The sequence below is a fragment of the Salmo trutta genome, chromosome 14 (assembly GCF_901001165.1).
Source record: "Salmo trutta chromosome 14, fSalTru1.1, whole genome shotgun sequence".
Lineage (NCBI taxonomy): Eukaryota > Metazoa > Chordata > Actinopteri > Salmoniformes > Salmonidae > Salmo > Salmo trutta.
Window position 1 is genome coordinate 77080287 of NC_042970.1, and position 13203 is coordinate 77093489.

Consider the following 13203-nt stretch of genomic DNA (forward strand, 5'->3'; position numbering starts at 1 on the left):
TAACTATTTATCATAAATCATGAAAGAATAATACAAACAGGGATCGGTTATTCAATCTATAATCGCCATTAGTTGGATCAGAGCCGATCAGTTCAACAAACAATGACTTTCTTATTTCACCCCTTCAAGTGTCTTCATGCGTACACGTAATTTCATGACATATTAACCATACCAATTGCATAATTGGCCTATCATTGACCATTCACATTACACAAAATGTTTGAAGCGTGCGCTCCAAGCCGCGCTCCGCGATAATAACTCCAAACAACAACTGATGGCCCACTCTCCCGATCGCAACAGATAGTTCAGATGAAAGTTCAGATGAAAGGTAACAGAGTCGGTGGACTTATGTGGATTCATGGACGCACATAACTTCTGGATTAGACAGAGTGAAGGAAGAGAAAGCAGCGCAATCAGGCGATGGTGATTTACTCCTTTTATGGAGTGGAGATCTGTCGGACATTTCCACCTGACCTAATTAAAGCACCCCTGGCCCAGCTGAGTAAGTGGCAAAGAATTAAAGGATTATTCCACCAACTCCATGGGCTTTTTCTACAACTGGTGTTATTAGGTTGGTGGATAGTGATTGCTTGAATTAATGAGCCAATTTGACAGTTGCACACTTTCAGAAAGCATTAAATAGGCACAGACAGACTTGTAAACGTCCTCCTCTCTTCTTCCCCCCCTCTTTTCTCCTCCTCCTCCAACCTGAAAAGTAGAAAGACCTGGATATAACAGATACCTTTCAGTTCAACCGCTCTCATTCCTCACCATTGTCTGGCCAACTGTCATGTTTCACTCTCCAGACCACACCTCTCCCCCATCAGTGGAAGGGCTGGACCTGTTGAGTCCCTACCTGTTCACACACAGAGGGTACAACTTTACCGTGGGGGAGACCGACCCCCAGTACATCGACTCCCTCCAGAGCTTTGAGATTCAAGAAACGGACATTTTCCTCGTCTCCTACCCCAAATCAGGTGAGTTTGTGTTTGTGTGTGTGTGTGTGTGTGTGTGAGGTAAAAATGATAAGAAAAACAATCGAGAGATTCACCTGCCTAAGCTTTTGCCACACATTTTTAGGACCGGTTACATGTACAGTAATACATTTAATACCTCCCAAATGAAAATGTCATCTGTTACGGAGATTTATATCTTGTAAAACGACAGGGGGAACTTGTTGATTTGAATTCCATGTATGTTTTATTACTTAAATGTGGAACAAAATTGCATCATTCAAGTCACAAGTGTGTTCCAAAGTTGATGGGTTTATTGATACTCTCGCCGCTCTCTGGAAGGCACCCTATGAGTTTTCTCTCAGCATGTGACATAGTTGGTAAGGACATAGTTGGTAAGGACATAGTTGGTAAGGACATAGTTGGTAAGGACATAGTTGGTAAGGACATTGTTGATAAGGACATAGTTGGTAAGGACATAGTTGGTAAGGACATAGTTGGTAAGGACATAGTTTTGTTGATAAGGACATAGTTGGTAAGGACATTGTTGATAAGGACATAGTTGGTAAGGACATAGTTTTGTTGGTAAGGACATAGTTGGTAAGGACATAGTTGGTAAGGACATAGTTGGTAAGGACATAGTTGGTAAGGACATTGTTGGTAAGGACATTGTTGGTAAGGACATAGTTGGTAAGGACATAGTTGGTAAGGACATAGTTGGTAAGGACATTGTTGGTAAGGACATTGTTGGTAAGGACATTGTTGGTAAGGACATTGTTGATAAGGACATAGTTGGTAAGGACATAGTTGGTAAGGACATAGTTGATAAGGACATAGTTGGTAAGGACATAGTTGATAAGGACATAGTTGGTAAGGACATTGTTGGTAAGGACATTGTTGGTAAGGACATAGTTGGTAAGGACATTGTTGGTAAGGACATTGTTGGTAAGGACATTGTTGGTAAGGACATTGTTGGTAAGGACATTGTTGGTAAGGACATTGTTGGTAAGGACATTGTTGGTAAGGACATAGTTGATAAGGACATAGTTGGTAAGGACATTGTTGGTAAGGACATTGTTGGTAAGGACATTGTTGGTAAGGACATTGTTGGTAAGGACATAGTTGGTAAGGACATAGTTGGTAAGGACATAGTTGGTAAGGACATAGTTGTAAGAGCAAGGGGTTGGTTTGAGATTCACCGATCGCCTAGTGAAAGTCCTCACACCCTTTTCAGAGTTGTCACATTTTGCTCAATTAAATTCAAATATAACAACGGATTAACTGGGATTTCCTCCCACTGATCTACTCAACCTTCTCCACACTTTCTAAGTAAAATAAACAATTATAGAATTTTACAAAAATGAGATGGTGGTTATTGTTTTTAATGTTGTTTTACCCTGACTGCACCAATAATGTCCCATTTGGGACAATAAAGATGTGTGTATAATAAACATAACTTTATTTTCTATGAAAGGACATTTGTCTTGGAAGTTAAAGGGCTGCAGTTTCCACGTCAATTATCACATAATACTATATAAACCCCTCAATATAAGACGTAGTGCAATAACTTTCCTGTGTGTGTGTGAGTGTGTGTGTGTGTGTGTGTGTGTGTGTGTGTGTGTGTGTGTGTGTGTGTGTGTGTGCGTTCACCCACATATGTGCCTATGTGTGTGTAGGTACGATATGGACCCAGCAGATCCTGGTCCAGGTGGTGGAGGCGGCCTACCCTGAGAGTAGTGGCACCGACCAGAGCTCCACCAACCTGGAGAAGATGCCCTGGCTAGAGTACCCAGACACCCGCCCCGAGCGCCTGCGCCCCGCACCTAGACTTTTCATCTCCCACCTGCCTCCAAACCTCCTGCCCGCCAGCCTGAACACCAAGAGACCCAAGGTACAACCACCAAGCCCAGACCAAGAATTACCAGAAAACGGGGAAAGCTCGCCCACTAAAGGGGGGTCGGGATAAAGGGAAAAAGACGACTTCCCAGTGGATCTGTGACAAATTACAATAAAGTCATCTTGTTGTTGTCCTCCCCTTCCTCTTCTTCCTCTGTGGTGTTCAGATTGTGTACGTGATGAGAAACCCGAAGGACAATATGGTGTCTTACTACCACTTCTGTCACGTGTGGAGCAAGCTGGAGACCCCCAGCAGCTTCCAGGATTTCTTTGACCAGTACCTGACAGGGAAAAGTAAGTTATTGTGACATATTTTTCTTATATGTCATTACGACCGCGTTTTAACTATATTGTTAGCTTCTTATTAACAAACAGTAATTACCCTTCGCCTCTCTACTTGAGATATGTAATGTAACAGTGACATGTTTGAACAAACAGAAACATTCTAAACTCCTCCTTGTCTCTCTCAGTAACTTTCCACACACAGTCCCTTGTTCGTCCTCCACTGACACGAAGACTTACAGTTATTATACGTCATCAATATGGTCTTATATAGTGACAGGAATAAGTCGATTTCAAACTGGCACCCAACAGTCCCCTCTCGTGACTCCATACTGTTCAACATTACATAAACTGTGAAATTGCTTAGAAATAAAAACAGAAAATAGAACATGATTAGTATAAAAAGAAAACATGATTCATATTTTCACACTTGATTAATATGTTCACCCCTCCGAGGCCTATGGCCTCAGTGTAAATATTGTACAGCCAAGGCTTAAGGCCCTCTTATCATTGTTATAACCACACCAATCACCCTCGTAATCTCCCCCCCATCTTTCATTGTTCCTCCTATATACTACCGATAATTACATTTCAGTTGGAGATGTTCACTTTCTCTTCCTCTTTCGGGTTCCTAAGAGAGTGATAGTAGAAAAGAAAACTAGGAAAGAGAGAGAACACAAAATATTGAAATGATTATTAAATAGTTAAACTCGAAGTTTAACAACATGACGATTCCCACTCTCCCTTATCCTGACTTTCCGCTGGGATCCACAACAAATGAAGGCTTATATACCTCCTCCTGCGTGTATCCAGCCTTCCCCCCTCAGGCTGCATGTTTACTGGTGTTCCCACTCCATGTCATCTGCAGTTCTCATTGGATTCTTACAAATGATTCATTTGTTTTAGAATCTATCTGCAGGATGAGTGCTCTCCTCACAGTTGAGGGGCAGCGCTCTGTCTCTCCTTACAGCATTTCCGAGTCATAATTACAACTATTTATAAATTATCCAACACAAATTTCGAATGACAGTCCCTAGTGTTTCACTTAGTCTATCACTCGAATTTAAGACCATCACCTTAGCACAAACCGACAATGGCAGAATGTACATTTACAGAAAGGGATAAATATATACAGTATGTACTACTAATGTTAACATAAAGTATTTTAATCTTATATTTCTAGCATTAACTTTTCTCAGTACAGCCCCAGTTTGTCCCTGTTTTACACTTTCATGAGTGGGATGTTAATGCCAGATCGGTATCTCAATGCAATACATTTCCTATTTTGGGCAACTTTTTGCCGACGTTTACAGACACTGGCCATATTCAACATGTGTTGAGCGTTTGTAAATTCATCAGTTATTCTGCACTCTGACACACTCAGACGAGAAATCTACTCCGCTCTGAAATCGGAGTAGATAGCCAGAGCGAATTTACGAACGCACCCGAATAGGCACGGTGGCATTCTTCTTGCCACTGAGTGTAAATATTTACGCCAGTACATGACTGGACTGTCTTTTCCTCCATGATTGTGCGTAACTTTACTTGCCGAAGGAGGGTAAAACGGGGTAGTTTGAGTTTACCCTCCACTACCGCGCTACAGTGCCCATACTATTAATGCACAAACATTTAACAGGGTAATTCTACCCCAATGCAGGTGCTTAACACAATGTGCTACAAATTCTCCTTCATACTCTTAACTCCACTTTATTCTCTCGTGAGACCCCTCCTCCTACCTTTCGTCAATAAAGCTATTTCAGAATAAGACAGAATAAAGTTTCTCACCAAAGCGTATTTTTTGGTTTGCGAGGAGTCCTGCCAACTTTAACCTCTTACTTTTTAGCATCCATTCCCCTGGCATTTCACATAGATTATCCAAACCCAAAATCGGTTCTATCCCAGCTACCATAAAGAATGAGCCCGGTATGATTACTGGCTGGACCTATTGTCAATGGCATGGGTTTTAGTTGCATAACTTTTGATTCTGTCCCTGTTACTCAACACTGAATTTAATGCACTTTTTTTTGTGTTAAGTTTTGTCAATTTGAGCAACAGCACAGAGGCCAAACGCCCCTATGCTTTACCCCAACTCCGGTCGCGTTCAGGAGTGCGTACTGTTGCCCACTAGTCAGTGAAGAAAACATCTGCACAGTAGCACTTACAGTACCCCGGAATGAGTCGTCTCGGAGGGCTCGGGTACCGTCTGTATGCACTGTAATTGAGAATGGAGGTTGCGCGTTTCCCCGCCAGTCCGCGTTTTAATGATGCCAGGTAGACTACTTCGGTTTCATAGCAGCGCTGTGCTTATTTAATATGAGAAGCTGAGAAATAAATACAAGAACACTTATTTCACTCCAAGCATCAACCACTGTTTGAGGAGCATGCTCTCGCTGCCCAACAGGTGATGTTCTGCCCAAACTCTGTATGCAATGGGCTCTTCAACCCTGTTCCTGCAGCTAGTGCTTAATTTGGGAAACCAAGTGAAATCTGTTCAGGAACATCGATAGTAACATGTTTTCGCAGTGAAACATTTCGCTAAACAGTTGGCAACCCCTCTGGGCGCTCCAGAAAGGAATAAAGCAGAGAGAGGAGGAAATGGAAACGCATGGTGGTGAGATATAATGTATAGCTAAATCGCCTAGGACTATACGTTCTCTCCCAGACTTGTGGATAGACATTTTGGAGTGGAGCATAAAGTTAAACATACAAACCAGTATGTATAATAATACAATCCACACAAAGGCGGTTACTCAAATTTGTTTGATTTTGGATTACAGGCAAATATGTACCAGCCGACATAAATCAAGAGCCCAGGGTTGAACCCTTCTGCAGCCCTTCACAGAGGTTTCTTCACACTTCATCTGTTGACTTGACCTCGAGCCAAATTCCTCGCTCCTCCCTAGTTCCATAGACTGCCTGCCTATTCAGAGACTTTCTCTTCCCCTCCCTTCTTTATCTATTATATAATAACAATGCCATGTTTGAACAGACTGAACTATCAATGACATGTTTGAACAGACACAAACTCCTCCTTGTCTCTCTCAGTAACTTTCCATGCACAGTTCCTTGTTCACGCTCCACTGACACCCTAAACACCTACAGTTATCATACATGCAGCGTAATCAATATGTTCTTATATAGTGACAGGAATAAGTCGATTTCAAATTGGAACCCAACAAAACATGTCACATAGCAGTACCTGACAGGGAAAAGTAAGGTGGAAACGTGTTGCAGGACTGTGTGCTGTCAAGTGCACAGTGTAACATCGACTGCTCCTTACTCTGTACACTTTTGTAACTTTTACATCGTTGATATGTGCATAAAAAAGAATATGTTTTGTACGCATTATCTCTTTTTCTATATGTTTTTTTGCGGGGGATAAAAGTCAGCCACTGTTAAAGATGTTTTAAGTCCTGTCCAATAGCATGTGTGTCTGTGTGTTGTTGACAGTGGTGGGAGGATCGTGGTTTGATCACATCCGTGAGTGGTACACCAAGAGAGAGCAGTATGACATTCTCTTTGTCAAGTACGAGGACATGATCAAGGTACAGTAAAAGGTTTTTCTGCATCTCAAATGGAATCCAGGGCCCCCTTGTCAACAGTAGTGCATTAAGTAGGGAATAGGGGGCTATTTGGGAAGCAGACTCAAGCAGTCTGTCTGCTTCCTTGTCGGTCTGTTTCTCCCCCTCTCTCTCTCTCTCTGAGAAACACTTTTATGCTGTATGACATACAGGGCAACTATCTAATGTCTGTCTGCCTCTCTCTCTCTCTCTCTCTCTCTCTCTCTCTCTCTCTCTCTCTCTCTCTCTCTCTCTCTCCTCTCTCTCTCTCTCTCTCTCTCTCTCTCTCTCTCTCTCTCTCTCTCTCTCTCTCTCTCTCTCTCTTCACCCCTCCCTCTCCCTCTCTCTCTCTCTTCACCCCTCCCTCTCCCTCTCTCTCTCTCCCTCCCCTCTCTCTCAGGACCTGAGGTCAGTGGTGGTGGATATCTGTGATTTCCTTGGGAAGGACCTGACCCCCTCGGCCATTGACCACATTGTTGAGAAGGCCAGGTTGGAACCTGTTGTTTATGTGCTCTATCCTGTCTTTTTGACTGTATATTGTGTATGCTGCAAAATGAACAGCCTGAATGAGGACTAATCTAATATGATCTGTCTGATTATTCATGATTGATTGATTGATTGATTGATTGATTGACAGGTTCAAGAACATGAAAAAGGATCCAAAAGCCAACTATGAATTTCTGCCCAAAGACGTGCTCATTCTGGAGAAAGGACACTTCCTACGGAAAGGTACACACACATGCACGCACACACACATGAGCAAACATACATACGCACACACACATGAATAAACACACATATGCACACATACATACACACACAAATAGTTACAGTAGGAGTGCTGATAAAGGATCAGTTTTCCATTTTAGATCATAATTGATAAGACGATATGGACAGGTGGGCCCTGATCCTAGATCAGCACTCCTACTGTGAGAGGCTTTATAATTACGGGCCCTGATCCTAGATCAGCACTCCTACTGTGAGAGGCTTTATAATTACGGGCCCTGATCCTAGATCAACACTCCTACTGTGAGAGGCTTTATAATTACGGGCCCTGATCCTAGATCAGCACTCCTACTGTGAGAGGCTTTATAATTACGGGCCCTGATCCAAGATCAGCACTCCTACTGTGAGAGGCTTTATAATTACGGGCCCTGATCCTAGATCAGCACTCCTACTGTGAGAGGATTTATAAATATGGAGCCTGATCCTAGATCAGCACTCCTACTCTGAGAAACTTTATAAATACGGGCCCTGATCCTAGATCAGCACTTGTTTTGTATTGCTTTGGCTCATCTGAATATATGTGTGTGTGTGTGTGTGTGTGTGTGTGTGTGTGTGTGTGCGATGTGCATCTGCGTGCGCATGTGCGTCCGTCTGTATGTCCACGTGTGTGTGTGTGTGTGTGTGTGCGCGTGTGTTCTGCACAGGTACCATAGGAGACTGGAAGAACTCGTTGACGGTGGCCCAGAGTGAACACTTTGACCAGGTGTTTGATGAGAAGATGAAGGACCTGCCTCTAAGGTTCACCTGGGACATCACAGACCATCACAGAGCCACCCAAACCATCGGTCCCAGAGGTCACCTGTCACTATAGATCTGAATAGAACATGGATGGGTTCCAAATGGCACCCTATTTCCATATACAGTATAATACACTACTTTTAATCAGAGCCATATGGGCCCTGGTCAAAAGAAGTGCACTATATAGGGAATGGGGTGCCATTTGGAAAACAGGCCATTTGTCACTATAGCATTTAATAAAAAAATGTGTCACTGTGGAATCTAGTACAACACTTGTCAATATACAATTATATAGAACTTAATATAACTGTTTTAATTGAATAGAACTTCATAATTGAATAGAACTTCATAATTGAATAGAACTGCATAATTGAATAGAACTGCATAATTGAATAGACCTCTATAACTGAATACAGTTTAATAGACCTCTATAACTGAATACAGTTTAATAGACCTCTATAACTGAATACAGTTTAATAGACCTCTATAACTGAATACAGTTTAATAGACCTCTATAACTGAACAGTTTAATAGACCTCTATAACTGAATACAGTTTAATAGACCTCTATAACTGAATACAGTTTAATAGACCTCTATAATTGAATAAAGTTTAATAGAACTCTATAATTGAATAAAGTTTCATTGTCATAATTACAGCCGTGTTGAAGAGACCAAACTGCAGCAGATGAAATGTAGATACTCATCTTTTTAATATATAAGAGCAAAGTATCCACGGGAAAAACAATAAACAAAAACGACTAGCAGGATACGTACATACCAAAGACTAGCAGTGTTAGCACAACCACCCACAACCCCAAGTGACAAACATACTCCTAATTATATGACTCCCAATCAGGAACAACGATAACCAGCTGTCCCTGATCGGGAGCCACACAGACCCACATAGAAATACAACACCCAGAACACACATACACAGACATACTCGCCACGTCCTGACCAAAACTACACAACAACACCCTCTGCTGGTCAGGACGTGACATTAATAGAACTCTATAATTGAATAAAGTTTAACAGACCTCTATAATTGAATAAAGTTTAATAGAACTCTATAATTAAATAAAGTTTAATAGAACTCTATAATTAAATAAAGTTTAATAGAACTCTATAATGGAATACAGTTTAATAGAACTCTATAATTGAATATAACTGTATAATTGAATAGAACTTCATAACTGAATAGTGTTGAATAGAGCTGTATAATGGAATAGAACTGTATAATTGAATAGAACCTCATAATTGAATATAATTGAATAGAACTGTATAATTAAATAGAACCTTGTAATTGAATAGAACTGTTAAATTGAAAGAACAGTATAATTTAATAGAGTTGAATAGAACTGCAGAATTTAATAGAACTGAAGAATTTAATAGAGTTGAATAGAATTGTTAAGTTTAATAGAACAGTCGAATTGAATAGTGTGCAATAGAACTATAGAATTGAGTAGAACTGTAGTGTCACGTTCGTCGTAGAAAGGAGACCAAGGCGCAGCAACCCTGACCTACTCTACCATAGAAAATAAGAGCTCTTCTATGTCAGGACGTGACATGTAGAGCTGAATACAACAGTATTATTTAATATAGTTCAAAGGAAGTGTAGAATTTAATAGAACTGCTGAATTGAATAGTAGAATTGAATAGTGTGGAATAGTACTATATAATTGAATATAACTGTTGAACTGAATACAACAGTATTATTTAATATAGTTCAATAGAAGTGTAGAATTTAATAAAACTCGAATAGTAAAGTAAACTTGAATAGAGTTGAATAGAACTGTATAATTGAATATAATTGTATAATTGAATAGAACTCTATAATTGAATACTTTGAGTCAATATTCACATAATAATAAGGAATTCCAACAAATTGGGGTAAACAAACATTCTTTCTCATTGACCCCCAGTGTAAAAGAATACTCTTTGTGGTTGATTTTTTTGTTATAGAGAAATAACAAAAATGATGAAAAGCTGCTGTGTTGTTCAAAGTACAAAAATCTTAAGGAAATGGAGTCTGCGAGAAGAGCCCTGTGTCTTCAGGCTATTCGGAGTGGAAGAGTGGGAAATAGTGGGGACCCAGTGTCTAAGAAGCCTACACGTAGCTATGTGTGTGTGGAAAACATTTCATTTGTTTAGTATAGTCTGTTTAGTAACTTCACTCACTACTTTCACCTGTAGAGTCTGTTTGTTCCCGTTACTGGCCTTGGCTAGCTTAAAGGTCATGAACAGTCAAAATCATGTTTTTCATGAAATTGGATGATATTTGAAGGAAACCGGATCAAAGCATGATGACCAAAGTACGAAAAATGACTGTTGCTTCTATGTACATTCATAAATCTGGATAATAAAGTTACTGGTCCCCTCCTATGTCAATTACTTGGATTCATAATTAAGGGAACAAGGTGATATCACCTTAACTCTTATTTTAATACACCAATGGTAAAATTATATTCTCTTACCTATTTTTAATAAGTACCGCCTTGTAACCAATATCGGAGAAGGCGTTTTTGCAGAGGGGCGTGGTTTATATAGCTCTACATGTGTCAAAATGTGACTGTAGGGCAGGGGTTGGAACCAAAATGATTTTCCCACCTATCTTCTGAATCAAGCTTGTAACATCAGTACAGTAGCCTATGCTTTGGAGGGGGGAGGGGCAGGTATCCTAAACACGCACAGGTAAAGATTTTCAGACACTGAAATATGTTTCTGAGTGACAAAGTGAGGGCTTTGCATAGGCGCTTTGTTGCGATTTGTAGTAGGACAACTTTAAATAACCTTTTAAACAGTATGGATCACTTTCTGTTCCTTGAAAACTTTTTGATTTTCCGGTTCCAACCCCTGCTGTAGGATGTCAGCAAATAAAATGTAAAGTTTACGCTATTCATCTATGGCAAAGACACTTATACACTGAGTGTACAAAACCTTTTTTGCCCTCAGATGAGCCTCACTTCATCAGGGGATGGACTCTACAAGGTGTCGAAAGCGTTCCACAGAGATCCTGGCTCATGTTGACTCCAATGCTTTCCACAGTTGTGTCAAGTTGGCTGGATGTCCTTTGGGTGGTAGACCATTCTTGATTCACACGGAAACTGTTGAGCATTAAAAAGCCAGCAGCATTGCAGTCCTTGACACTCAAACCGGTGCTAAAGTTATTTGCTGTGGCCCCTAAGATCCTCACAAACTTTACAGATGCACAATTGAGAGCATCCTGTCGGGATGTATCACTTCCTGGTACGGTATGGCATCACTGGTCACTTTAATAATGGAACACCAGTCACTTTAATAATATTTACATACTGCTTGACTAATTTCATATGTAAACTCAGCACTCTCACTCTCACCTCTCACTGTCAACTGCGTTTATTTTCATTAAACTTAACATGTGTAAATATTTGTATGAACATAACAAGATTCAACAACTGAGATATAAACTGAACAGGTTCCACAGACATGTGACTAACATAAATTGAATAATGTGTCCCTAAACAAAGAGGGGGTCAAAATCAAAGTAACAGTCAATATCTGGTGCAGCATGCCACCAGCTGCATTAAGTACTGCAGACATTTCTGGGGGGAATGGGCCTAGCCCTCACCCTCCGATCCAACAGGTTCCAGACGTGCTCAATGGGATTGAGATCCGGGCTCTTTGCTGGCCATGGCAGAACACTGACATACCTGTCTTGCAGGAAATCACGCACAGAACGAGCAGTATGGCTGGTGGCATTGTCATGCTGGAGGGTCATGTCAGGATGAGCCTGCAGGAAGGGTACCACATGAGGGAGGAGGATGTCTTCCCTGTAACGCACAGTGTAGAGATTGCCTGCAATGACCACAAGCTCAGTCCGATGAGGCTGTGACACACCGCCCCAGACCATGACGGACCCTCCACCTCCAAATCGATCCCGCTCCAGAGTACAGGCCTCGGTGTAACGCTCATTCCTTCGACGATAAACGCGAATCCGACCATCACCCCTGGTGAGACAAAACCGCGACTCGTCAGTGAAGAGCACTTTTTGCCAGTCCTGTCTAGTCCAGGAACGGTGGGTTGTGCCCAAAAGCGTCATTGTTGACAGTGATGTCTGGTGAGGACCTGCCTTACAACAGGCCTACAAGCCCTCAGTCCAGCCTCTCGCAGCCTTTAACGAACAGTCTGAGCCCTGATGGAGGGATTGTGAGTTTCTGGGGTAACTAGGGCAGTTGTTGTTGCCATCCTGTACCTGTCCCGCAGGTGTGATGTTCAGATGTACCAATCCTATGCAGGTGTTGTTACATGTGGTCTGCCACTGCGAGGACGATCAGCTGTCCGTCCTGTCTCCCTGTAGCGCTGTCTTAGGCGTCTCACAGTACGGACATTGCAATTTATCTGCAGTCCTCATGCCTCCTTGCAGCATGCCTAAGGCACATTCACGCAGATGAGCAGGGACCCTGGGCATCTTTCTTTTGGTGTTTTTCAGAGTCAGTACAAAGGCCTCTTTAGTGTCCTAGGTTTTCATAACTGTGACCTCAATTGCCTACCGTCTGTAAGCTGTCTTAACGACCGTTCCACAGGTGCATGTTCATTAATTGTTTATGGTTCATTGAACAAGCATGGGAAACAGTGTTTAAACCATTTACAATGAAGATCTGTGAAGTTATTTGTTTTTTTACGAATTATCTTTGAAAGACCGGGTCCTGAAAAAGGGACGTTTCTTGTTTGGCTGAGTTTATATATGACTGACCAGCTCAAATCGGTCTCATGTAGCAAAATGTGAAATCGTTTTTTTTACATTGGATAAAAGTAGAGACTCAGAGCTACAACATGGTGTATCATACACTGCATTTTTGAGGAACAATGGGAAAGTAATTCTACTTTGAACATTGATAAACTTGTAAACCCACTTTTGAGAAAAGGGCCTTTGAAAGTTTTGGTACCTGCTGGAAAGCTCTCCTTTGTCTACATCAATTCAGCATTGTTCACACCCTCTTAAGCCAGC

The 13203-nt window shown here is 41.4% G+C and overlaps 1 protein-coding gene across 1 annotated transcript; it reads left to right on the forward strand.

Moving 5' to 3' along the window:
* Positions 1–326: 326 nt before the first annotated feature.
* LOC115147442 (amine sulfotransferase) lies at positions 327–8848 on the forward strand. The gene is made up of 8 exons (XM_029689682.1): positions 327–502; positions 720–977; positions 2630–2844; positions 3017–3143; positions 6582–6676; positions 7092–7180; positions 7329–7420; positions 8122–8848. The coding sequence occupies exons 1-8, from the start codon at positions 421–423 to the stop codon at positions 8286–8288; spliced, it is 1125 nt and encodes a 374-aa protein (XP_029545542.1). The 5' UTR covers positions 327–420; the 3' UTR covers positions 8289–8848.
* Positions 8849–13203: the final 4355 nt, after the last annotated feature.

Bases quoted from the DNA above. Each gene is read 5' to 3' on its own strand.
- LOC115147442 (XM_029689682.1), top strand. From the start codon at position 421: ATGGTGATTTACTCCTTTTATGGAGTGGAGATCTGTCGGACATTTCCA. The intron at 2,845-3,016 runs GTACAACCACCA...TGTGGTGTTCAG, and splicing joins TGAACACCAAGAGACCCAAG to ATTGTGTACGTGATGAGAAA. The intron at 7,181-7,328 runs GTTGGAACCTGT...ATTGATTGACAG, and splicing joins CACATTGTTGAGAAGGCCAG to GTTCAAGAACATGAAAAAGG.